This window comes from Urocampus carinirostris, chromosome 2, assembly GCF_059441175.1.
Source record: "Urocampus carinirostris isolate Australia breed hairy pipefish chromosome 2, RoL_Ucar_1.0, whole genome shotgun sequence".
Taxonomy (NCBI): Eukaryota; Metazoa; Chordata; class Actinopteri; order Syngnathiformes; family Syngnathidae; genus Urocampus; species Urocampus carinirostris.
The window spans coordinates 54,167,811-54,194,650 of NC_142350.1; the positions used below are offsets into that span (position 1 = coordinate 54,167,811).

General features: G+C 40.3%; 2 protein-coding genes across 4 annotated transcripts in view; one reads left to right on the forward strand and one right to left on the reverse strand.

Annotated features, from left to right (window-relative positions):
• The window catches only part of lsr (lipolysis stimulated lipoprotein receptor), a 14,701-nt gene extending 13,431 nt beyond the window's left edge, over positions 1 to 1,270 (reverse strand). For both annotated transcript variants that reach the window (XM_088327121.1, XM_088327120.1), the window contains exon 1: positions 1,062 to 1,270. In XM_088327121.1, the coding sequence (XP_088183247.1) occupies positions 1,062 to 1,107 (46 nt within the window). In that variant the 5' untranslated portion in view covers positions 1,108 to 1,270. The remainder of the gene's footprint in view (positions 1 to 1,061) is intronic.
• Positions 1,200 to 23,116, forward strand: LOC148372518 (uncharacterized). Of its 2 annotated transcripts, none has more exons than XM_088327124.1 (6): positions 1,200 to 1,294; positions 13,749 to 13,936; positions 16,769 to 16,907; positions 18,711 to 18,818; positions 20,351 to 20,822; positions 22,507 to 23,116. In XM_088327124.1, the coding sequence occupies exons 2-6, from the start codon at positions 13,791 to 13,793 to the stop codon at positions 22,866 to 22,868; spliced, it is 1,227 nt and encodes a 408-aa protein (XP_088183250.1). In that variant the 5' UTR covers positions 1,200 to 1,294; positions 13,749 to 13,790; the 3' UTR covers positions 22,869 to 23,116. The 2 variants fall into 2 exon arrangements, with proteins under 2 accessions (XP_088183250.1, XP_088183248.1); XM_088327122.1 differs by lacking the exon at positions 1,200 to 1,294 and adding an exon at positions 5,295 to 5,389.
• The last annotated feature ends 3,724 nt before the right edge of the window (positions 23,117 to 26,840 follow it).

Here is a 26,840-nt window from a genome sequence, read left to right on the forward strand (position 1 = left end):
GGAAGCCGGCCCTACCCGATTGTAATAATAAATAAGGCCCGACATGGACCAAAATTCAGGTCGGGGTCGGGCATAAAATGTGGTCCTCAGCAGCCTTAAATATGTAGTCCCAATTGTAAATACCTTTGCTCATATTTGTTAACTGACGTTTGTTGACTATTATGAGTCTTTTCTTCATAATAATTTTTTATTGTATTATTTCTATGAAATGAATGAATGAAAAAAAGTAGGATTTGTTTTCTATATGTACACATTTTTAACCTGTTTTTCTAGAAATATATATATAAAATTAGGTTGTTTTTTTCATTAAACTTATTCAATTAAAATTTTGTAAAATTAAGGAAAATAATCGACAAAACTAAGAAGAAAAATACCTTAAATTGGAATAGAGAATTTTGTTCATTTCAGGGATTATTCGCTTTTATATTACACTTTCACTTTAAAAAGTAGGGGTTTTTTTGAGTAAAGTGAAAATTTTTCATTATGTTTTTGCTTAAATTTAACTGTTTATTTTCAACTTGTTTTTCTCTTTAATAAATCATCAAACTTGTTCAATTTTTGTTTAAAAATCCCCAAAGGCCAAAAAACCCCGATTAATTTAGCCCTATAAATATTAGGTATAATAAAATAAGGAAAATCATCTACAATAGAGAAAAATAATCCCTAATATTAGGAATTTTACGATGTTTTAGCTAAAAAAACAACATCGATTTTCTGTGAAATTTAATACATATTTTAGACATAATTTTACTTTAAACTCAATTATTTTCGACTAATTTTACTTGTGAAAAAACGAGATCTACCATCAACATTTCAAAATATTTCATGTCATTTATAAATGAACCGTCTGCCATTTTGCAGATGTGACGGACTTTTAGGAGGCTCGCAATCGCAATAACGACGAATGTAACTTTAAATCAATCTTACGCCTCAAAACGTTTTAAAATAAGCCTTATTGTTAGGAAGAAGACACAAATATAAGTTTAATAAAAACTGTCCACCGACTGAAAGGCGGAAGCGGGCGCACCCATTCGAGGCGAAAACACGGGCCTTCTTCTTACCTGTCGCCAGAGCTGCGGTGAGAAATAACGCCCAAAAATTCTTCATCCCGCCGTCCTTTTTCAATCACTCACTGAATGTCTTTTTATTTCAACTCACGACCAAAAATAGCTAAACTTTTCATCGTGTTCTAGGATTAAACGCAAAATCGCCCTCTCAGCCGGGGAGTGTCAACTCCATTTTGTGACGTCTCAAGTTTCGCCTTGGGGGAAGTACCTGAACGCACCACGCAGGTGTAAGTTTGGGAATATTGCGAAACCCGCAGGGGGTGAGGTATCTTATTTAACTTATATTCTCAAGAAAGCAACGACGAAACACCACAAACAACAGTTAATACGTTTAGAAAATTTAATAAATTCAAAAGTAAGATTTTGTAGCATTTAAGTATACTAAACACGAACATTAATTGACATGGAATCCACTTATCCCCCTCCACTACTTCCAAAAGTGGTATGTCCCTTTGGCGATAAGGTTATCAACATGTTAATGTTCAACAGCTATTGAGTATTCTACTTTTTCCCGCTTGAAAATGTGTCTAAAACTGACGATTATTCACATAAAACTACAATAAAATATGTTAATGACAGTTCCTATGTATTTAAAGTGTATGTGTAGGGAGATTGGGTCGTTTTACAGGTACAGAAATGTACCACATGAAATATTAAAGGTCTTGATCTCTATGAAAACCTGAAATAAAATAAAAATATACTGTATATCCATTATTAATTATCCACATATTCAACGTAATTCTTGAATGAGAGAGGGAATACAATGAAACTATTACTCATCATCTTGGTATTTGCTGACCTCCAGCGGAGGTAAATTAGTCAGACAAAACCAAGCAAAATCAAGGATCATTTGTTCCATTTTGAAGGTTCTATCTAAGGTGAGCTCTCCATTGTAATTGTCTAGGAAAGTCGATTTTTAACTGGCATGAGAATTCATTGACATGATCACTGTCTTTAGATAAACGATTAGTATTTCCAAAATTCTTTAAAAAAACAGCCTATAATTTATAAGTGTAAATCACTCAATGCCCCTAAACAAAGGTTTTAGTAGTTGACTAAGCCTATTTTAACCCCACTTATTGTATTACAACTTGGTAATAACATAGTCAAAACACATACCTGTCAACCTCCACGGCTCCATGCCCGTACAAACTGTCGTATTTTCCCGTACAAAATACAAAATAATCGTACACGATATATGTATATATATTTTTTCGGAATGATGCATGATGGGAAATCCCCAGGCGGCAGACGCATGCGCACAGTAGCATCAAACCGCTCGCTTCGTTTGCAACGAAAAAAAACGATACCGAGATAGAGGCTACCGCGGCGAACTCGTTTGACTTGATTGATTTGCCGTTTGGTGATAGTTGGTGTATTACCCATAATTGACAAATTTGCGTTTTTCCGTACAGATTTCCTTGTACGTCGTACTCGACTTAAAATGCATTAAAAACGTACTTTGTACGGCAAAACCGTACGGATTGACAGGTATGAAAACATGATAACGGTATAATAATAACATGATAATATATGCTAGTTTTGAAATGCATGTGTAACTGGTAGCCTTTCATACTAATCAGTTATTAAAAAGTAGTGTTCCGCTTCAAAATGTTGGGGGAAACAACAATTTTCAGAGATAGTTATAGTTAATATTCTTGACGCAATTTAGGAATTCGAAGGACAAAAAAACCTTTTATATAAGCCAAATATTTAAAGGGACGGTGTGAATTATTTAGCGCCTAATTGTGGTAAAAATAACCCTTCTTTCATTAAGAAAAAAAAACGTATTGATGAGAAAATAAGAAAAAACTATCATATAAATGGATATTGTTTTTAAATTCTTGTAGGTTAACAAAACCTTTATATATATATATATATATGTATATATATATATATATGAGCGAATGAGTTGTCTGTCCATGCGTGCCCTGCGATTGGCTGGCAACCAGTCCCCTGCCCACTGCCCGGAGATGGCTGAGATGGGCTCCAGCCCCCCCGCGACCCTAATGAGGATAAGCGGTACGGCTGATGAGATGAGATATATTCAAATCCAGCTCCAGACTTCCTGTGCGGAGTTTGTATGTTCTCCCCGTGCTTGCGTGGGTTTCCTCCGGGCACTTCGGTTTCCTCCAACATTCCAAAAACATGCGTTTCAGGTGAATTGGCCGGTCCAAATTGTCCCTAGGTGTGACTGGGCGAGTGAGTTGTCTGTCCCCGTGTGCCCTGTGATTGGCTGGCAACCAGTTCAGAGTGTCCCCTGCCCACTGCCCGATGATTGCTGGGATGGGCTCCAGCACCCCCGCGACCCTACTGAGGATAAGCGGTGCAATTGTGAAATCTGGTCAATCTGAGTTTCCGTAGTTAGTTTATTCCTTGTGCTTAGCACTTGTTTTGTGTTGCACTACACCATGTGTGTCAACCCCATTTTAGCTTGGGAGCCTCGTGGTAAAGAAAAATGGTTTGGACTAGTCGATGAGAGATAAAGGAAGGGAGGGAGGGAGGAAAGGAGGAAGAGATAAAAAAAAGAAACAAAGAAAGAGATAAAGAGATATACATAGAGATAAAAGAGATGAAGAAAGAGATAAAGGAAAAAAGAAAAAAAAGAAAAAAGTGAGAGTGACAGATGGAGAAAGAAAATAAAGAAAAGAGAACGTAAGGGAGAGAGACAAAGGGACAGTTAAAGAGGGAGAAAGAAAAACATATAGACAGAGAGACAGAAAGAGAGAGACTGCTAGAGAGAGAGAAACAGGTGGGAATAGAAAAGAAAAAAGTAAGAAAGAAAGAGACAAAGAAAGGAAAAAAGCAAAAAAAGATGGACAATGAGAGAGCAAGAATGAGCCAAAGAAAGAGAAAGAAAAAAGAGCAATTGAAAGACATTGAGAGAGAGAGAGAGAACAATTCCTCAATCTCTTTCTTTCTTTCTTTCTCTCTCTCACTCTCTCTCTCTCTCTCTCTTTGCTCTTATTTTTTCACTCTCTCTCTTCTTTGTGTCTATCTTTCCCTCTTTCTTTCTCACTCTCTCTTCTTTCACTATATTTCTTTCTCTCTCTCTCTTTCTTTCTGTCTTTCTTCCTCTTTCATTCTCTTTTTCATCTCTCTTTGTGTCTCTTTTGTGCTCTCTTTTTGTTCATCTTCTTTCATTTTTTCTCACCCTATCTCTCTTTCTCTCTTTCTTTGTTTTTATCTCCTTCTTTCTTTCTTTCTTTTTTCTTTCTGCCTTTCTTTTTTTCTGCCTTTCTTTCTGCCTTTCTTTCTTTCTTTCTTTCTTTCTTTCTTTCTTTCTTTCTTTCTTTCTTTCTTTCTGTCTTTCTTTCTTTCTCCCTCCCCTCATGATATTTCTGCTTTTCTTTCTCTTTCTTTGTTTCTTTGTTTCTTTCTTCGTTTGTCTGTTTGTTTGTTTCTTTCTTTCTTTCCGTCTCTCTCTCTCTCTCCCCCTTTTCTCTCTTTGTCTCCCTCTCTCTTTTGTTTACGTTTTGCATTCTATCTCTCTCTTTCTCTCTCTTTTTTTTCCCACTTTCTTTGGTGTGCTGTGGGAGTCAGTCAGGCCAGGGCTTACTCTCTCTTCTTTCACTATCTTTCTTTCTTTCTCTCTTTCTATCTATCTTTTCTTCCTCTTTCATTCTCTTTTTCATCCCTCTCTGTCTCTCTTTTGTGCTCTCTTTTTTTCATCTTCTTTCATTTTTTCTCACCCTATCTCTCTTTCTCTCTTTCTTAGTTTTTATCTCCTTCTTTGTTTCTTTCTTTGTTTCTTTCTTTCTTTCTTTGTTTCTTTCTTTTTTTCTTTATTTCTCTCTTTCTCTCTTTCTGTCTGTCTTTCTTTCTTTCTTTCTCCCTCCCCTCATGATATTTCTTCTTTCTTTCTCTTTTTTTGTTTCTTTCTTCGTTTGTCTCTTTGTTTCTTTCTTCGTTTGTCTCTTTGTTTGTTTCTTTCTTTCTTTCTTTCTTTCTTTCTTTCTTTCTTTCTTTCTTTCTTTCTTTCTTTCTTTCTTTCTCTCTCTTCTTTCTTTCTTTCTTTCTTTCTTTCTTTCTTTCTTTCTTTCTTTCTTTCTTTCCTTCTCTCTCTCTCTCTCTCTCTTTCTCTCCCCTTTTTCTCTCTTTGTCTCCCTCTCTCTTTTGTTTACTTTTCGCATTCTTTTTCTCTCTTTCTCTCTCTTTTTTCCCACTTTCTTTGGTGTGTTGTGGGAGTCAGTCAGGCCAGGGCAGGCCCACCCGCCCGCCCGCCCGCTTGGAAGTAGGCGTGTTAGGAAAGCCAAGCGTGATAAAAAAGCCAACTATGTCAATTCCTGTTCAGACCTGACACTACTACTCTTCCCATAAAGGTAAGCATACCCAATACGTTTCCTTTACGCGAGCAAAATGTTTACAGAGGATGATTTTATTCATGAATCCGTCCTAATATTTTTGCATCCTTTCGTTCTCTTTGGTGGTTTTTCCAGTTTGTCAGTCTTTTCTTTGTAATCTGATCGAAAAGCAGTTTGATGTAAACGCACGTTCCAGTTAGAGTCAATGACTTGCACTTACGGCGCCTAGCAAAAGTATTGCCCCCCCCAAGAACTTGTTGTCATATTGCCAAATTTCAGGCTTCAAACTTAAAGCTAAAAAACTGAAAATATTTTCTGAATATCAACTATATGTGAGACACAATCCTGGAGTGGAATCCAATTGTTTTAATGTTTCATTTTAAATTTTCAAAGACATACCCCCCCTGAAAAGTAGGTATTGCAAAAATGTTATTCCCCTGTTCTCTCAGCTCGTCCGTGATGACTGATGAGTAATCCAATGCCGACCTAAATGACTAACGTTGACGAACAGAGTGCATCAGTGTGTTACTAATTCTCTGTTTAAATGCACCTGCTCTGTGATAAGCTCAGGGGTTTGTGAAAGGGAACACTGGAGAACAGGCAGCATTATGGAGACCATAGACGCACCAGTCAGGGATAAAGTTGTGGAAAAGATCAAAGCAGGAATGGGATACAAGAAGATTTCGCAACATTTACACATCTCTCAGAGCACCGTGCGAGCATTATTATCAAAATGGAGAGAGCATTAAACTACTGCAAACCTCCCAAGACCTGGCCATTCCTCTTAACTTTTGTCCCAAACAAGGAGAAAATGTGAAGAAACTAATCAGAGAAGCAACCAAGAGACCCATGATCACATCGGATGCATGAATACATAGCTGAGGTGGGACAATCTGTGCAAAATACAACTATCAATCGTACTCTGCATAAATCTGCCTTTTATGGAAGAATTGTTAGAAGAAAGCCTTCTCTAAAAGAATACCACAAAATGGCAGATTTCACGTTGGGAAAAAGCCACGTGGAAGACACAAATAATATTCGGAACAAGGTGCTCTGATTAGATGAGACCAAAGTTGATTTTTTTTCGGCTGAATGCAAAGCGTTACGTTTGGCGTAACACTGACACTGCATATCACCCTGAAAACTCCATCCTTACCGTCAAACAAGGTGGTGGTAGCATCATGTTTTGGGGTTGCTATTCTTTAGCAGGACCGGGAAGATGGATGGAGCCAAATACAGGGTGAATCTGGCAGGATATTTGTTGGAGTCTGCAAGTGGTGTTCGGATGGCCAAGCCACAGTCCAGATTTCAATCCTATAGAGCAGGGGTAGGGAACCTATGGCTCGGGAGCCATATATGGCTCTTTTCATGAGTACATATGGCTCCGAGATAAAATGTAACATCTCTCTGTGGCGTTCCAAAGTCAAGTGATTTTACCCCGATTTTGGTCCATATAAAGCCGAAGCAACTTAATGCAGAAGTTTGATAAGAAACCATTTAAACTGATAAATAAAAACGCTGGCAAACGACTTTGATTGGGTACAGTACTGGTGGGCGGATCCCTGCACACAGCGCAAGGCACTTCCTTCTCTCTCTCTCGCTCAGTGCAGTCCACACCGAAAGTGAATATGACGATATGCTTATTGTTTGCAGTAATTTGTGACATTTTTACAAAAGAACTTTGCATGCACATTGTTTTAAAACCGTTATTAAGGACAAATTTCATGGAAAAACATTGCCTCAACACTCTTAACTGAAGGTGGAAGACAAATTGTAAATGGCATATTTACATTGATTTGGGACACAGGATTTGGCATTATTATCATTTCATACATTTGATTAAATCATCAAATGACAGACAGTGAAATAAAATGTGCTGAACAATACGCGTGTTTGGCAGTTTTGAATTTTGTCTGAAAATATATGGCTTGGCTCTCTCAATTTCTTTTTGAAACATTTTTTGCTTTTATGGCTCTTTGGGTCATAAAGGTTCCTGACCCCTGCTATAGAGCATTTGATCAAAAATATGAAAAAACGATCACCATCAAACTCTAAGGAACTTGAGCTGTTTTGTAAGGAAGAATGGGCAAATATTTCTGTTTCAAGATGTGCCAAACTTAAAGAGACATACCCCAAAAGACTTGTGGCTGGGATCGCAGCAAAAGGAGGTTGTACAAAGCATTGACTCAACTATTTATTTGTGAGCACAATATCAATTCTATTCTATTCACGGTTGTTGATTCTTTGTAGATATTTGGAGTTTTCAAGATTTAAGTTTGAAGTCTGAAATACGGCAATATGTCAAAAGGTTCTTGAGGGAAGGGGGGGTCAATAGTTTTGCAAGACACTGTTTGTATTTCTGGGGGATCGTGGAAAAAAGAAGGGAATGTTGGTTAATGACAATGACGCTGATTTCATCACTGGCTGTGAGCTAAAAAGCACGTTGACACGTAGCAATTATATCCTTCCGTTTCTTGACTGAAAATATTAGAATCAAGCTTCATCGGCGAATTTTCCGCTTCTATGGCACTCAATTTAAATCACGAAATTTAAAGAAATCGAAACTTTTAAACGAGCAAAATTTTTTACAGATGATGATTTTATTCATGTCTCCTGAGATTTTACATCATTGAGTTCTCTTTGGTGTATTTTGCAGTCTGCCCGACTTTTCGTTGGTGTAAACATGCATTCAGGTTAGAGCAGGGGTGTCAAACATGCAGCCCGCATCGTTTGATGTGGCCTGAGAAACAATGCTGAGAGAAACACAAGACAAAAAAAGGCCAAACAACCACCTGTAGTTTTGAATATGTCCTCTAGCTGTTGTGTGTCAATAGCCAGGTCCAACTTCCAAAGTAACTGTAGCTGTATTTCCTCTCTCTTTCTCCCTCACTCTTTTTCTCCCTTCCTCTCTGTTTGTCTTTTTCTTTCTTTTCTCTTTCCCTCTCTGCCTTTCTATTTCCTCTCCTTCTTTCTCGTTCTCTGTCTTTCTTTTTTTTGCTTTTCTCTCTCTTGATCTATTTCAGTCTTTCTTTCTCTCTTAAAATATTTCTTTCTTTTTTTTCTTTCTCTCATTCCCCTTGGCTCTAACTTTATTTGTCCTTCTCTCTTTCAACGTTTCATTTGTTCATTTGTTTTCATTCTTTTTTCTAATTCTCTCTCCTTCTCTCTCTTTATCCCGCCCTCCATTGTCTTTCACTCTTTCCTTTTTGCTCTCTCCCTCTCTTTTTTTCTCTCTCTCTCTCTTTCTTTCTCTCTCTCCCTCTCTCTCTCTCTCCCTCTATTTCAGTCTTTCTTTCTCTATTTTATTCTTTACTTCTTCTGTTCTTTCTTTCTATTTGTCTTTCTCTCTTTTCCCTTGTCTTTAACTTTATTTTTATTTCTCTGTTACTTTGTTCTTTTTTCTCTCTCCTTCTCTGTCTCACCCCCTTCCCTTTCTTTCACTCTCCTTTCTACTCTTTCCCCCTTTCTTTGTCTTTTTCTCTCTCTTTCTCTTTCTTGATTCCCCTCTTTCTTTCTTTCATCCTGGCCTTTATTTTTTAGGTCGGGGTTTGCTTCCCAATGAAAAAAATACTGGTTTCTACGGTCACCGGTAGCAAAAAAAGATACCTGATCTCACTCAGATAAAGCACCTTCATCACCTGGTCACCGTTGTTGTGTTTGGTGTAACGCGTCAATCCTTTCTTCTTCTAGCTTTCGTATTTTTTCGTATTTTTCTTGAAAAACAAACTTTGTGGCTGTGGCGTTACGTCCTTTGCATATGTGACAAGTGAAAGGCTCTCTCTCTCTCTCTCTCTCTCTCTCTCTCTCTCTATGTATATGTATATGTATATGTGTGTGTGTGTGTATATGCACCTGAACACATCATCAGCATGTTTTTTGGGTTCATAGAGTGTTTTGGGTCCCACAACACTAAACGCCGTCGCCTAGGTGACCTGGCCACGCGACTGGTGTTTAGGTGAAATTTGCTTTGGTTTGGTTCTTCTCTCTAAATCCAGATCCATCTCAAGCTCTTGCTTCTTTCGCAATTCTCAGGTCACTTAAAGCTTTGTGGAAAGAGTGCCCCACAGATCCTGTGCTGCCACCTTTGAGGGAGCTTGCCTTCGTTAAATTAGGCAAGATTTTAGATAGAAGACCTAATCTGACCCGCCAGGTTGCTGTGACCTTCCTTGCTTGGCATCTCACTATCTAAAAGCACTCCTAAATATATTATCCAGTTTGGACCACTGCAGGGAAATGGAATTTGTTTTCACAAACGCGACCTTCATCCAATCTGTGAAGGTCCTTCTGAACAACACATCCAATTTTTTTACACCAGACCCAGACCACATTCCTATGTTGTTTTGTCTTTTGGAATGCTATGTGAACGGTGGAGATGCATTCATGTGACCTACATGTCATCGATAGGTGACAGACGTCCTAAAAAACACCATAATCAAAATCATGGCTCCCTTTATCCTAATCTTCCTCTCAAAATGATAAAGTTGTACATGTTGCCTATTACATTAACCTTAATGTTGCTAAATTTGCTCCACTGTTAAAATCCATGAGTACTTCAGCAAACATTGAGCTCATTGCTTGTGATGTCACGTGTCCTCTTCCGCGCATGCGGGACAATTGTGTCGTTCACACAGGAATCTACTTATAAGTCACATTTATTCGGAAATGTGATCAATTTTTCAGCAAAAGTGGATATCACCCAAAAATCGGCATTGAGCATAAAGCTCCACAGTGTGAAACTTGCATATGACTCGGCACTATCTTAGACAAGACAGACTTCTTCCGCGTCATACTGAAAGAGGCTCCTCAGCTTTGTAATCTTTCTGGCATCCAGTAACTAGTTAAATGAGAATATGTAGTCTCCTAGTTCTTATTCCTTTAAAGATAAAAAAACGGGCTGAGATGTAAGCCAAACCTTACCAATCCAAACCAACCCTGCTGCCGACAGTCAATGACCAGCGGTTCTTACTTGGTCATCTTCCATTTGTGGGCTACCCACAAGCGGTCTTCCCATGGTATCGTCAACTCTATCAATACAATGTTCTTGGTGCTCTCTGAGACCATTAAGATGTCCGACCTCAGGGTGGGGACAACAGCTGCTTCTCCGGGTCTACAGAGAGCTGCCAATTCTGGGCCATTCCCAAGATCCCTTCTGATGCCTTCTCTCAACTTGCTCTTGGCTGGATTCCTGTTCTGACAAGAGCAGTTACCCAGTTTGTGTTTCATGCTCGGCTGAAGCTGCAGATGCCTTTGCTGATGGATTCTTCAATCATGTAGGTGTATCTCCCCCGGCCGAGGGCATTTCGGGAGGAGTTCAGAGTTCCTTATACCTGACAAAGTTGGCAATTTGGGGTAACTGCTTTTTGACAATGGTGAAGTTTTGTTGAGCTAGGGAGGACATCATAAAGTATACCACCTGGAAAAGCCAGCGGATTCGGTGTCCTCCAGCCTACCACAGATACGTACGAGTGACTTTATGGTCCATTGCCTGTTCCTGCCATGATGCAGGTTGACAGATAGTAAATGTCATGATTACTGATGTGACTCTGCTGTGCCCGCTCATTTGTGCCGCGGGTTCTGATTGGCTCCCTGTCACTATTTGAACCCAGTCCTGTCAGTGAATACTAGGCAAGCCTTTATCGACCCTGACTCCCTCCTGTCCCGTTTTTACTCCTGTCTGTCTCTGGCTATGACCTGTTTTGATCCTGACCACGTCTGTTCTCCCGTCCCGGCTTACAACCTCTTTTTGTCCCCCAACTACGTCTACTCTCCCGTTCTGGCTTTCGACTCACTTCCAAACCCCGACCACGCTTTGCTCTACCACCCTGTTTTTTCCGTCCCTGACACCGCCATCGCGGTCCACTTCCGCGTTAGGAGCACAATCCGTGTACGAAAGCGACTTGCTTCGCGGGCCCAGCGAAAACCGGATCGTGGGCGCAGCCCTTCCTTCCTCTCTCTTTCAATAAAGGGTAGACGTCACACCAGTGGGTCCTGTTTCTGTTCTGGTCCTGACAGTAAATCTTCCTTTTCTGAAAGAATTATGCTAAATTGGTTTAATGGTGGGTCTTTCAAAAAATGAAAGAAATCAAAACGATAAACCCCTGCCGAGAAAAACAGCCTCGAGAGGGATGGGCACCACCAGGTTGTAGATGTCCCTACGACCCAGTTGGTGAAGGTATCTGTGAGCCATGAGCCAGTAATATTTTTTGCTTTTTATTTTTTCATGTTTCCAATTTTCTTTAGTTATCCCATCAGCAATTTGATCATGAAAACTATTTTAATATCATGTTTTTTGGTGTGTCCAAAATATTATTTTTCTGTTTCACATTTGTAAATATTAAATTACATTAATTTACATGTTTTAAATACAAAACAGACCAACCCAGGCATGGATGATTTGGAAGAAAGTATTATGTCATAGTAGCAATTAAAGGTTATGCCACAAAATAATTTGTATATATATATATATATATATATATATATATATATATATATATATATATATATATATATATATATATATATAATATGTATGAAGTGAATTGATAGTAAATAACTAAATAAATATCCATATTGTACTTACAGTGACTTTAGCTTTTGTTAACTCTGTATTGTTGCCTAATTGCATGTCGAATCACAACCACAAGAATATAATCACTCTAAGTAGCAACCTTGGAAAGTCTTTCGTGTCGTTACACCATTTCCTGCATACCAACATTCTGGTTTGTGTCCCGAGGCTGAATGATCAAAAAGATAAAAAGAAAGAAAGAAAAAGACAAAGTAGTCAAGTCATGTTTGTTTGTATAGCCCTTAATCACAAGGAGTCTTAAAGGGATGTACACACAACAGAATACTATTACGCCATCCCCTGATTTAAAACCTACATGAGGGCAAGGAAAAAAAAATCAAGAACTTCAGCATGAGCAGAATGAAAAGACGTTACACAGACATCATCAGCGTTGAACATACAGCAGGTAGTTAACTGGTTTTAAATAAGAGAATTAAAAAGTCTAAAGAAGGAAATCGACCTCCTGTTTTAAGGTGTTTCTCAAGGCTCAAGCTTAAACCCACTTCTGTTCATTATACGTCAATGCCAGTCTAGGGAATAAAAATTCTGCCCGCGTTTTGAACTGGCAGGTAAACAAGCTTCTAAAAAGAAAAACTGCCAACCATTAAAACCAAATTGTGGCAAAGTTTTGTCTGTAAGGCTGGGGTGTTGAACAAGTGGGCCGCGGGCCGGATCAAGCCCGACAAGGATTCTAATCCAGCCGTCGAGACAACTCTGAGTCTGCACAAGAGAAAAATACTTGCAGTTTGAAATATGTCCACAAGTTGTTGCCAAAGCCAGGCACCACTCACAAAGCAACTAGAGCTGCATTTAATTATCTCTCTCTCTCTCTTTCTCTCTCTCTTTTTCTCTCTTTCTATCTCTTTCTCTCTCTCTTTTTTCTCTCCCGATTTTTCTCTTTCCTTCTCTATTTTCTCTCTCTTGTTTTCTTGATCCCTTTCCCTCTGTTTATCACACTCTCTTATTCTCTCTTTTTCCTCTCTCTTTCCCTCTGTGTCCCTCTCTATTCTCTATATCTTCTCTCTCTTTCTCTTTCCTTTTAACCTTTCTCTCGCTCTCTGTCTTTTTCCTCTAAGTCTTTTTTTCTTTTTTTCTCTCTCTCATCACACTTTTTTTTATTTCTCTGTTTTTTTCTCCTCTCTGTTTCTCTCTCACTTTTTATCTCCCTCTTCCTTTCCATATTTCCCCTTCTCTTGCCCTTGTTGTCTTTGTCTTTCCTTTTTGTTTCTTTCCATCCCTCTTTCTCTTCCTTTCACTTTTGTTCTCTTCGTCTTTCCTTTCCTTTCATTCTTGTTTTTCTTTTTTGGATTTTCACTCTCTTTCTTTTGTGTATCTTTTCTTTCTTTTTTGTATTTCTTTCTTTCTTTTTTTGTATTTCTTTCTTTCTTTCTTTTCAATTTTTCCTTTTGATTTCTTTCTCTCTTTCTTTCTTTATCATTCTCTTTCTTTCCTCTCTCTCTTTTTTCTCTCTTTCCTCATTTCCTTTCTTTCTCTCTCTCTCTCTCTCTCTTGCTTTTTATTACTCTTTTACACTTTCTAAATGTATTTCTTTATTTTCTCTTCTCTATCTCTCTCTCCCTCTCTCTCTCTCTCCCTTTTTCTTCTGTCTGTCTCCTTCTCGCTTTCTTTTTCTCCCTCTCTCTCTATCTTTTTAATATACTAGTCCACACCCTTCGTAATTTTTCCTACAATGTGGTCCCCGAGCTCAAATGAGTTTGACACCCCTGTTTTAGAATTCAGTTCTCCAGATCGTCAATCCATAAAACAAACGTTTCTAATCACTATTTTTCCGTTTGCTGGATTTCCCCCTAGTTTCAAAACTCGGGTACCTCAGCGCTGACTGCTGTAGCTTGGATGGCGTACTCCACCGAGACTCTGGCACAAGGCTGTTTTGGCAAAGTGTACCTTGAGAAGTACAACGACACCTGGGCCGCCATCAAGAGGGTTCCCCAGCACCTCATCAGCCGGAAAGATCTGGAGAGGGAGTGTGAAGTGTACAAGTGAGTAGTAGCAGGCTAAGGGAAATTCCGCTCTGTATGCAGTGTCTACCGAAAGAATTGTTCTCCCCCAGAACTTTTGTCATTTTGCTTCATTTCAGGCTTCAAACTGAAAGCTAAAAAACAAACAATTTTCTAAGAATCAACAACATATGAGGCACAGTCGTGATGTGGAACCCAATTATTTTGAAATTATATACCATATTTACAACGAAAAAACTAAAAAGTAAGTGTAGGTGCAAAAATGTTGCCCGCCTTGTCAGGGAAGACCAGAACAGAGCAGGAGACCCCAGAGCGTTCGTACAATTCTTTATTTGGGGAAGCGTAAGGGTTAGCGGGAGACGTGATGACCGTCGAACGTCAGCAGCAGCAACGACGTGAAGACAACTTCGGAAGACGTAACCAATCGTAGCGTGGGACGGAGGCAGGTCGAGTTTACCAGGACTGGAGAGAAGATCGTAGCGTGGGACGGAAGCAGGTCGAGTTTACCGGGACTGAAGAGAAGATCGTAGCGTGGGACGGAAGCAGGTCGGATCGGAGGCAGGCAGGCAGAATCAGGTAAACAAGAAGGCACATGTAATCGGGAGAGTCTTACGGGGTACAGAAGTAATCCTCAGACAAACAGGTCTCGGCGTAGCGAGCTTAAAAAGGGAACATAAACCAATCAGGGAGCGCATTCCCGCGCGTCAGATGATTACCCCAGGTGGCTCCACTTGGGTAATCATGACACGCCTGTTCTATCAGCTCAGCTCAATTGACTCCAGAAGTTCCCTGATGAGTTCTGAATGATCTAATGTTGACTTAAATGACTACCAATGACAAGCAGAGCGCATTAAACCTCAGTTTAAAGACACTTACTTTGTGACGGGATGAGAGGTATGTGAAAGAAGACCCTGGAGAACAGACCAGGCAGGTGCCGGATAAAGGTTTCGAAAAGTTCAAAGCAGGAATGGGATACAAAATTGTTTCTCAACATTTACACATCTCCCAGAGCCCTTTGCTAACAAAAATATAATAATGGAGAGAAAAAAAACCCCACTGCAAACCTACCAAAACTTTGCCGTCCCTCTAAACTTTCGGCCCAAACAAGGAGAAAACTAATCAGAAAAGCAACCAAGAGCCCATGATCACATTGGATAACCTGCAGGCACACACAGCTGAGGTGGGACAATTTGTGCATTGGGCAACTATTAGTCGCACTCTGCATAAATATGCCCTTTCTGGGCGAGAGGCAAGAAGAAGGGGCGGCAGTAGCTCGGGAGGTAGAGTACTCGTCTTGGGATCAAGGGATCCCATTTCGAATCCCGGCTCGTGCGTGTTACATGTCGAAGTGTCCTTGGGTAAGACACTGAACCCCTAATACCCCCAATAAGCAGGTTAGCGCCTTACATGACTGCAAGGCCGCTATTGGGAAATGTGGAGCACATTGTAAAGCGCTTTGGGAAGTCATTGACTTGAAAAGCGCTATATAAATGCAGATCATTTCATTTTATTTCAAGAAAGCCCTTTCTGAAATAAAAAGGCCTGTTTGGTGTCTGCAAGGAGCTACATGGTAGACACAAATAACATGTGGAACAACATGCTATGGTCAGATGAGACCAAACTTTTTGAGCTGAATGCGTAACATTATCACTGCACATCACCCTGGAAAAAACTGTCTAACACTGTGGTGGCAGCATCATGCTCTCATCTTCAGTAGTGACTGGGGAGATTTTTCGAGTTAATGGGTAGACGGATGGAGACGAATACAAGTTGAATCTGGCAGGATATTTGTTGGAGTTTGCAAGAGACCTGAGAACAGAGTGCAGGTTCACCTTCTAACTGGACAACGACCCTTAACATAAGGCAAATTCTACAGTGGGGTAAATACTTTTGCAAGCCACCGTATAGTAGATCCTCAGGATCGCCAATAAGTTATAACCTTTTTTGGGTGTGCCGGTGCGTGTCCATTCTTTATTATCATGAAGTTCGTTTGGATTTTTATCTTCTTGCTTCTACTTTTAGCATCACATAGTCTTGGAACTTATAACTAAACACATTAAAGTTTTTTTTACACAAGATTCTCAACTGAACAAAGAGAGAAAAGGACAGTTGAGGGGCCTGCAGACCTGTTCTAAAAATAGTTCACCTGTGCTGGGTCATTGAAATTTTCTATTAAAAGGATTTATATTTAATGGTTGACTGAGTAACCCTATCTTTACTAGTTAGCCATAGTAATAATATAGTTGTAACATGGTAGGATGCTATTTTAAAAATTCAAATAAATACATACCAGTTCATGGGCTTCAAGGAGACAAAAAAGTGTTCAAGTATTAACAATTATTTTTAGGCAATTATTTCAAAGATTAGAATGAGAATTTGTTTGTGTAATAAAAAAAATATTAATTTATATTTTTATTGATTCCTTTTCTGGGAAATACAACAAACTAATATCCAATGAATGGGTCTTATAAAGAGAACGAGGTAGCTTTTTACATTATTTACCCATCTAGTTAACATTTTACCTTTTTTGCTAGTCATCAAGCTAAATTTTGGTCTCCTCTTCAGCTAGCTACCTAGCTTTGTTGTTAGCTTTCATTCTGGCTATTTAGATGGCTTTTTACTCTTATGGCTAGTTATCTAGCTTTCTTTTAGTTTTTTACCTGTTTATCTTTCACGCTAACCATCAAGCTACAGTTTTAGCTACTTAGCAAGCCATTTAGCGACATTGCTATCCTAGAAATATATATCGTACTTGGTGCGCTTTGCGCTAATTAGTCACAAAAGTAGCTCGACGGAAGTCTTAAAAAGGTATTTGTATAGTAATTTGTGAATTCTTCTCGTACTCATCAACAGTAAAGCCAATCACCCCAATATCGTCAAGCTGCTAGGCAACATCAACCTGAAAGATGGAAAATGGGTTATTCCTCTGGAATTCATTTTTGGAGAAGATCTGGAAACGACCATCTTTGCTTCTGCAAAGTCCAAAATCCAGGTGACATTTAAAACATTTCACACTATGTATTATTGTAGGCCTTAGATTGTGTTTTCCCCGCCCTGAACTATTTTTTCGTCCTCTCAAGTTGTTTTAGACTAAACCATGTTAATTCTACGCATTCAAAGTCAAACCCGAGGGAGGAAATTCAGGTTTCGCAGTTCAGAGCTGGTCTTAACCTTTTCCAGGGTTCGTACGTCCTTTTTTAACGGCCAAATTCAAGAACTTTTTAAAGTTTTTTGAACTCAGTTTCTTCAGTGTCATTAAAAGAAGAAATTCGGTGTGAATCATCTGTTTTGCAGATCCACAAATATACAGTAATCCCCCGGTTATGGCCCTTAACGGTGACCTGAAGTGTGAAAATCCGCAAAGTAGCATCCCACCTTCAGTAGCATCGCACCTGACCTCGAGATGAAGCCCTTACTGACTGAGAGTATACAACAGTAACATATTTTCAACTATAGATCTACAAATAAAAACACAGAACACAGAGTTGTAGTTGAATGAATAAATGAACGAATGGTCTTTGTAGTCCAGAATCTCAAACTCAATTTACCTAGGGGCTGCCAGAGCTAGGGTCTGGGTGAGGTTGAGCCAAATCGTGTTTTTCACAAAAACGTTCTCTAGAAAACATTCAATTCTTCTCAAATATCCTTTCTCAAAATTCCCGACACAAAAAACTATTACTTGTGCAATATCAAATGGTATAGTGATTTACACAGTCCCTTTAACTTTAATATTAAAGTGAGAGCCTAAAACTATGATCCTAAGGGCCACAACTGGCCACCGGGCTGCAAGTTTGAGACATCTGTTGTCGTGTCATTGATATGATACTGAGCTGAACCACCAAAGAAGGACTGTGACCACATAGGACAAATCAAAAGAAAGCTTCAACCCTCATCTTTAATTAGAAAAGAAATGTTTCTAGTTTTTACCAATACTTAGTAAAGAACAGATAAACATTGCAATATTTCTTGAAAATACTAGTTTCCAAGAAAACTTTGCTTGAAAAATGACATTTTATTGCAAAAACACTGAACTCATGCTTGAACGATGCTTGAACCTTTCAAGAACCTTTTAGCGCCCGATGTTTCCGGTGACGTCATCACACAATTCCGGTCACCATGGCGGTCGCGTTCCTGTTCATATGCCCAAAACGTCATGCCTTCTTGCCCCAAAGATTTCTCACCACACTGCTTCACGACACCTATTTGCCATATGGGCTAGCCACACACTCTCAATTCCCGGATACAGGAAGCAAAATTAGGATGCAGCACTGTGCAGTAAAACTACACTCAAAAAAGCACAAGCTGATCATATACAACCAACACATACCAAATAGTGTGTTTTAGTGCATCAGATAACTTTAACAAGGTAGTAGTGCAGGTTACTCGTCCAGACAAAGATCTGAACAAAGCCACTGCTGCTTTATCATCCTGAAATCATGCCCAGGGGCTTGATACTTACTGATGATCTGCGGCAAACCCTTTCCAAATTTTTTTTTTATAAATACAACCCAAAAAAAGGGATTTTTACATTTTGGCACTCAGAAACAATGTTTCTGAAAATGTATTTATACATTATGGTACTGAATGAGTTCATCATGAGGGAAGAAGAAATGCATTGGCAAAGCAAAGCCACCAGAGAGCAGTGTTTGTTTCATTTTACGCAGACTTGTCAAACATGGCCACAATTCCAAGCATTTACAAGCACTCCAACCAAAGTTCCAGAACTTTTCAAACACAACATTAAAATTCATGCACCTGTGGGAACCATGCTTATCTCTAATCATTATTTTCACAGTTGACTCCAACCACTCGAGGCAAAATCATTGTGGGGATGTGTGAGGGGCTTCTACATCTCCATTCAAAAGATATTGTCCATCAAGACCTCAAACCGGAAAACATCATGGTAAGTATACGAGTGTAGCGTACTAGTTCTCGACATTATTTGAGGCAAGGGTAAATAGTAAATGGACTGCATTTATATGGCACTTTTTAAGTCACTGAGGACCTCCCAAAGCACTTTACAATGTACTTCACATTTCCCCATTCACTCACTCCGATAGCGGCGTCACCCGCGCAAGGTGCCTACCTTCTTATCGGGGGCATTAGGGGTTCAGTGTCTTGCACAAGGACACTTCGACATTTAACTCGGAGGAGCTGGAATTGAACCTGTGACCAAGATGAGCACTCTACCTTCTGAGCTGCACACCTTTATAATTGAAACAAACTCCAGGCACAGAAATGAATTTTCTGCCCCGGTTGAAATTTTTTAAGAAGGTCATTCACAGTTCACAGATTCCTTAATCCTGCTAGGGTTGTAGGGGCACCACTTCCCATGGTGTGTCTTGGGCAGGTAGAGCCTGACGACGCCCATCTCTTTCTAGGCCACTGTGTTTTGGGGTAGGAGTTGGTTCCCCCACATGTACCTGTAGCGAGATTAGCCTCCAGATCTGACTCAGATACAGCACCTTCATCATCTGGTCACTGTTGTTTTTCGGTGTAAAGCATCATTTCGAGCTTAGAATAAAAATATATACATGCGTGTCTACAATATTAATCATTATTTGAGTTGGACATGACTGTAGGTAAGACAGGTAAATATTTTAGCATCTAATTTTCATGTAATTTTATATTTGATTTTTGTTTTTTTAACATGGTTTTTACAATTTAACCTCCGTTTACAGTAAATTAAGAAGAAATATAGTTAAAATTAGCTAAATGATTTGCCACACATGACATTTTTAGAATATTATCAGAACCTCTTTGTAAAAAATTGAAAAAATGTGTAAATTGAAATTGGACATTTCCCTATGGCGCATTGGAAAAGGTCTGGCACACTGGCTAAAGTGCATGTGTTAGAATTCGTTTTTTGAACGAATTAAAAATAATAGGTTTTTGTGATACTTGAGACATGCTGTTTTTTAATAATAGATAATGGCTTATGTATGGTATTCGCTAATTCATTCAGATGTATTGTTGGCATCAAGTAATTTTTATTTATATTTTTCGAGAAGACGAAAAAATACTTGTCCAACAGAAAAAAAAATTATTCTATTAAATTTGTAAGGGATCCTCCCACCTATGCACCCATTTTTTGGTTAAATGAATACTTAAACCTGTAAACTGAGTTTGTTCTTTGGTTTCAATGCACAATAGAGTATTTAATAAATAAAACAATAGATATATAAATGTTTCTACTTCACAGGTATTGACTATCGCGGGACATTTTTGGAAGCCAACCCCACGAAAAACAAGGAATCACTGTAATGAAATTTTCGTCAGTGATATTTTTTTGACTGATTAATCATTGCTAAAATATAATAAACATGGTAGCTTTTACTGTAGCTTTATTTACATATATGAAAAATATATGAAAAAAGACCAGTCCAGTGCGCCCTTTAGTACAGAAACTCCACATATGGCTTTCTCGACCTTCAGGTGGAACACAACACCAACCGTGCGGTTATCATTGACCTGGGCCTAGCCAAGTTTTTCCGGCGCGGTCTAAACTCAGCCATGGACATGGGCAACGAGGCCTACTCGGCCCCCGAGGTGCTTCAGCGACACAGCCAGCGGGACCAGCGCTCGGACGTTTGGGCCATGGGAAAGATCATCGCCGAGCTGTGCGCTCGCATACGGCTACATACCCCCAGCGTTTGCCCGGCCAAAATTCGGGAGGTGATGCGAGAGCAGCCCTACTGCCAGGCCGTGTGCAGGATGGTGGAGAGCAACCCGGTTCTCAGGGCCTCCATGGTGGGCGTCATTGTCGACATGAGGAAGGCTTTAGGAGGAGTGCAGGGACCCTTCTCTGCGCCAAAGGGAGGCCTCACTAAACCGCAGACGTACACCAGGACCCGGTCTGCCTCACCAGGTCGGAGGGGAGCGTCTCCGTTCAACAAAGATATACGAGGTATGGAAGACCGATCTGGCCGTATGTCAAAATAAATGTGTCGATAAATATGGCGGCATGGCAGATGAGTGGTTAGCATGTCGGTCCCACAGTTCTGAGGTCCCGGGTCCAAATGCAGCTTTGGTTTCCTCCCATATTGAAAAAAACATGCAAGACAGGTTGATTGTCAGTTGCCAATTGTCCCTATATGTATGAATGAGCGAGCCCTGCAACTGTCTGGCAACCAGTTCAGGGCTTCCCTTGCCCACTGCCCGAAGACAGCTGGGATGGGCTTCAGCACTCCCATAGTGAGGATAGGCAGTGCAGAAAATGTATGTATGGAATAAAAACGTATTCTTCGTGAAGCAGGCGTTTTAAATAAAATGAGTATAGTCCTCGCAGGAGGGAATATTTGCCTTTCGGGCAGTGCAATTGTAACAGTAGCCACCTCCCTCGGGACATGGGCGAAGTTCTGCCGGAGGTGGGAATTGAATTTTTTTCTGTCAGGAGATTCTGCTATACGTTCGCAACAGACCCTCACAACACGCTTGAGTCTTCCAGGTCTGACATCTCCCCCCACCATAGACGCCAATTCACCACCAGGGGGTGACCAGTTACAATTCCGCCCCTCTTTTCACCAGAGTTCCCAAAACATTCGGCCGTAGGTCCGATAAAACGACTACAAAATAAATAAGCAAATAGTGACCAAGTACACATATGCAGACCCTTATGTTTAAACATTGTGTTCATTATGGACAAGCCTGAACAAGCAAAGAGGTCCAATAACGAAACCCCACTTGGGTTAAGATTGAGGGGCCGTTCTTCCTAATCACGCCCCTCCAAGTCTCACATAACCATTGAAGTCTCCTACAGTTTGAGTGATTCTCCAGGGGGAGCACTCCCAAACACACCCTCCAAGGACCCCAAGAAGCATCGGTACTCTGAACTGCTGTTTGGTTCGTGATTACAAACAACAGCCAGGAGCCACCCCTTCACCCAAGTACGGAGGGAGGCTACCCTCTCATTTAACGGGGTGAACCCCAATGTACAGGCGCATGGCAGTGGAGCAACTAATATGGCTCTGTGCCTCTCACTGTGGGCATTCCAGTGTAAGAGAGAGTCCAGCCCCACTCGAGAGTACCGTGTGGAGTTGAGTCCGAATAGATCCAGTCGGAACCTCTCAAACTCCACCATCTCAGGCTCCTTCCCGACCAGAGAGGTGACTGTCAGACATTAAATGTCCCAAAAGCCAGTTTCTGTTGCCTGGGGTCTGTCCACGAAGGTTTCCTCCGTGGGCTGCCACCCAGCTCTATGCGCACCTGACCCTTTTGCCCCCTCCCAAAGGTGATGATCCCGTGGGAAGGGAGACCTACGTCGTCCTTCCGGGCTGAACCCCTTGAGTGTAGGTACGGCCACCAGGCGCTTGCCTGCGGACCCCACCCAACCGCTTGCCTCCAGAGGGGAGCCTCGGTAAACCGCGTGCGGGCAAGGGAATTCTAAGACCAAAGTTTCTATTCATCATTAGGGGTTAATGAACTGTGCTTGGTCTGGCCCTTCATCTAGGACCTGTTTGTCATATTCCTAGATATTTATCCAATTATACATTTATTTCTATATAGGGCAGGACTGTTCATCCATAGAGCCACCACTTAGAAGTTTAAGAATCCTATTCATGTCAAACGCCGTCTGTTTTGTTATTTTTCAGCGGACTCTCCGCTCAACAATCGCGGTTCACCTCTGGGATGGGATCGCACCCCTCGACCGGACCTTCAACTGGTCCGACGCAGCCCCATAACAACCCGTGCGCGCTCACCACAGAAAATCAAAGCGCTGAACCCCGTGCCAGGCGGGGGCGGCACACTGGACCTAAATAAGGACTTTATGAAGATGGGCCTGTTCCAGGACGCCACCCGAGGCCTGCCGTGCCAACTGCCCACCTCTGGCCGGGTGATGGTGCAACACTTTGAGGAAAAGAACGGCGAGGTGGAAAGGTGGGCGCAGAAAGAGGTGGTCATGCGCGACGGCAAGATCATCAAATACAAGGATGTCACCTATAACAGCTCATAGTGCAGTGCAGCGAAAGAAAATGCTGGGGACAACTTAAAGTTATGTAGAGTGACTTCATGCTAGATTTACTGTAAGACGTTAAGCCCAAGCCGAGTCAAAGCCCGACCTAAATTTTAGGCCAGAAAGAGCCTAAAATGTTAATCAACAAGTTCGGGTCCCTCACTGACTTTAAAAGAAAAACATGTTTCTAGAAATGTATACTTAAACGATGTGTGTGTACTAAACTAAAAAAAACATTTGATGGACGACATTGTTCTCCTTTGTCTCTGCCTCTCTCTCAAAGTGCTGCGCTAGATTTCTAAGTACGTACTCCTACAAAGTTTTACCATATTATCGCAAAACATCGGTTGTCATGAGAGTCCAACCCTGGTCGTGGCAGTGACAAGCGGTTAGAGTTAGGTGCTCTCACTGTCCGAACAGAGTTTGATTCCCATTGCATCCAACCCAAAGTTTGACGTGAGAAAAAGTAAGAATAAACTTTATACCGATATCTACTAAGAATTAGGGGTGCACGTTATACATAAATGCTGCACGTTCTACACGAATAAATACAGCACATAAAGATTAAGGAGCATAATGGCAGTGTCTGAAATAACATCTGCCCGGCCGCCCGGGGCGTGCATCTTTTACGTCGGGCGTACAACTGACATAACGTCTCTGCCCGGGTGGCCGACAACTTTTTCAAGAAAAAAATATTTTTTTTTCTTCCATATCAAATCAAATGTTTGCTTTATTCCGATTTTGAAATCTTCGCTCGGTTTGGAATTTTCGGTTCGTTTGGCAATCTGCATACTCAGCAGCCAATCGGAAGCCCGCATCGAATAACTTCTTGCTTCCGGACTTTACCGAGCGTTGTAAGATCGTGCATTTGCGTATCATTTTCCAAAGTAGACGGACAGAGAACACAAGAAAAATGGATAAGTGGTTAGGAATCAAGCCAAAACCTCAGCCCCAGAAGAAAGATTCAAAAGAAGCTAACAAAATTCATGACGCTACAAAACGTAAACGTACATTAAAAGCACCGTGGAAAGAGGAGTTCACGTGGCTTGTAGCGGACGACGCAACGCAAACATTGCATGAATGAAGATGAGTTAATACAGGTACATACTGATGGCAGATCGAAAACAGTGATGTCATATAAACGCAATGAATGTTAAGGAGATTTATAATAAACTTAAATTTACAGTGTTGTTCTGTTATATATACTGATTATCAATCCTTAATACTCTACAACGTTTTTTTTGCGATTAGTCGTTTTATTGCATTTCAAGTTGTGAAAAATGGGGCAGGCAACTTTATGGCTGAGCAGGGCACTTTTGTCTGCCCTGGTGTCCGCTAACTTTTTGTCTTTAAACCAGGGGTAATCAACCTTTTAGAAACTAAGAGCTTACCAGTTTGATATGCAATTTTAAGATAACTTATCATGTTGTTATTATGTCATTACTATGTTCTCACCAGGTTGTAATTATTAGAAGTGGGGTTAAAATAGGCCTAGTCAATGACTTAAACATAATACTGGTTGTTAATCAGAGTTCATAAAAAAATCACAATGAGACATTGGGTCTAAGGGCTACTCGGGTGTTCTTTGGGCACCATGTTTGTAACCTCTCCTTTAGAATCATTACTCATTATTGTATGGGTGGGGAAACTAGGGCCTGTAGGCCACATTTAGCCCGTCAGGCTTTTTAATCCGGCCCATCAAAACAAAAATGGGAAAGACTATATATATATGCACTACTGATGAAAATTGTGTTGTTTTTTTCCTTTGTCCTCATTGGCCATTACACAATATACAGTAAATCCTAAAAAACTAAATACAGTATAAGATTTTGGGCTCAAAACAGGGACCTACTTTATTATTTAGCTTTCACTCTGTGAATAAAATAAAATACTACGCAAATACTACTACAGTACAACTAAGATTCTAATACAAAATGACAAAAGAAATACTAATACAGAAATACTACAAAATACATTTACAGTAATACTTCAAAATCCTACATAAGTACTACAACATAAACACTACAAAAATATTTATAGGGAAACACTGCAAGGAAATATTACAAATATATTCCAGAAAATACGACTACAGTATTACTTAAAGAGAAATACAACAGAATTACTGCAAAAATACTGCCACAGAAATAAGGCAAAAGTATAACTACAGTAAGACTACAAAACTATCAAATTTAGTGCTTAAAACGGGGGCCTAATATATCATTTTGCTTTAATTGTGATTGTTTTAAAACCATTTTGACGAAACAAATTTGTTGAAAAATAAATACAAAAAGAACTGTAACATGTAGATGTCTGCTTGTATATCAATTTATAATGTCATGAGGAAAAATTGTATAGGTCGTTAGGCTGAGCCCCCCTGGCCACATTTTTGAACACAATATGGCCCCCGATTCAAAAAGTATACCCTACTTCCATTATAGCATGGTGAAATGCTGTTTTCCCCCCAATGTAGTCTCAAAGTTTAGGTTTACCCTCCTCTTGTGGTCACTAGTAGAAACTACAAACCTATAAAGAAATCTCAGGGCAAAATAAACTACGTTTTTTTATACTCAATAATTTCATGATTTTCCCATTGCTCTCACCTGTGCTCACTTGTTTAGCCCCAGCTGCTGCTCGTTTCCTGATTGGTTCCCCTCCTATTTAAACACATCATTCTCATTCACTCCTGGTCAGTCCGTCAGCAAACCTTCGCACATGCAAGGCAAGCACTTTTTGACTCTAGCTCCCGTCTGTCCCGTCCTGTTCTGTTTCCTGCTCGTCCGTCCCTGGCTTCCTGACTTGCTTCCGATCTCCGATCACGCTCCGATCACGCTCCGATCCCCCATCCCGGCTGCCCGACTTGCTTCCGATCTACAACCATGCTTCTTTCGCGAGGGCTTCCTGCTCCTCCTGCCCAGTGAGCACTGGATCGCTGTCATTTCTCCACACCTGACTTTGATTCCCCAATAAAGCCTTGTGTGAAACATTACGCGTTTGGGTCTACTGCCTGTTCTGGTTATGAAAAATTATTCAGATTCTTTTAACACTTCAGATTATCATGTAAGTTTTAAAATGCTGTTCACGCTGTGATGTTGTTTTCAGATTTTTAATGTGACCTCTAAACTTTGAAAGTCATATGCGTTCACCCGTCAAAATTAGACAAACGTGATCATTACAGCAAAACCCTTATGTTTTTCTGAGCTGTGTTTCAAAGTAAGTTGCATGTGCAACCTGAAAGACTGTTTACCTTTTTGACTGAGCAAATACAAGCTAAGCACATAATCTTGCAATGCGACACCAGGATATATCTTCTGACCAAGGGCGTAGGTTTAGTCTCAGTATCGGTGGGGGACATGGCGCGTTGTTTTAGGTGGTCACATAATTTCGGCGGGGACGAAACGATGATTTCTTGATATTGGTGGGGACCTGTCCCCTCTGCCCAGGCCAAAAACGACGCTCTTTATTCTGACCGCATTCTAACGTGCTTATAGGAGGCTAGAATTTTTATATCGAGATCACTCAGTGCCCTTATACAAGATGAATGAAACGTCAAAACGTTAGATTGGGTATTTTTGTATTCTATATCTTTATTTATTTTATTTTTCAACACAACGATACTGCTGGAAGAGTGAATTTCCCCACAACATACCTGTCAACCTCCACGGCTCCATGCCCTTACAAACTTTTCCCTTACAAAATAATCTTACACGATATTTTAATTTCAAACGTGTTTATTTAGGTAGTTTAACATGTTATATTGTACATGTGTTTCGTTATATGTGTAGTGGGTTTTACATAATTCACCCATGGAACCATTGTTGAGTTAGCGAGTTCCTAGGGGGACTCTTTATTCTGCCGGCTCGCGCCACTCTCGTGTTTGTTTTTGTAAGTTTCGATTGCAAGTTTAAATGTCATTAAAGCAGCCTTCGTTGGCACCTTTCTTTAACACTCTGCCTACGACTCCCGTCTCAGCCC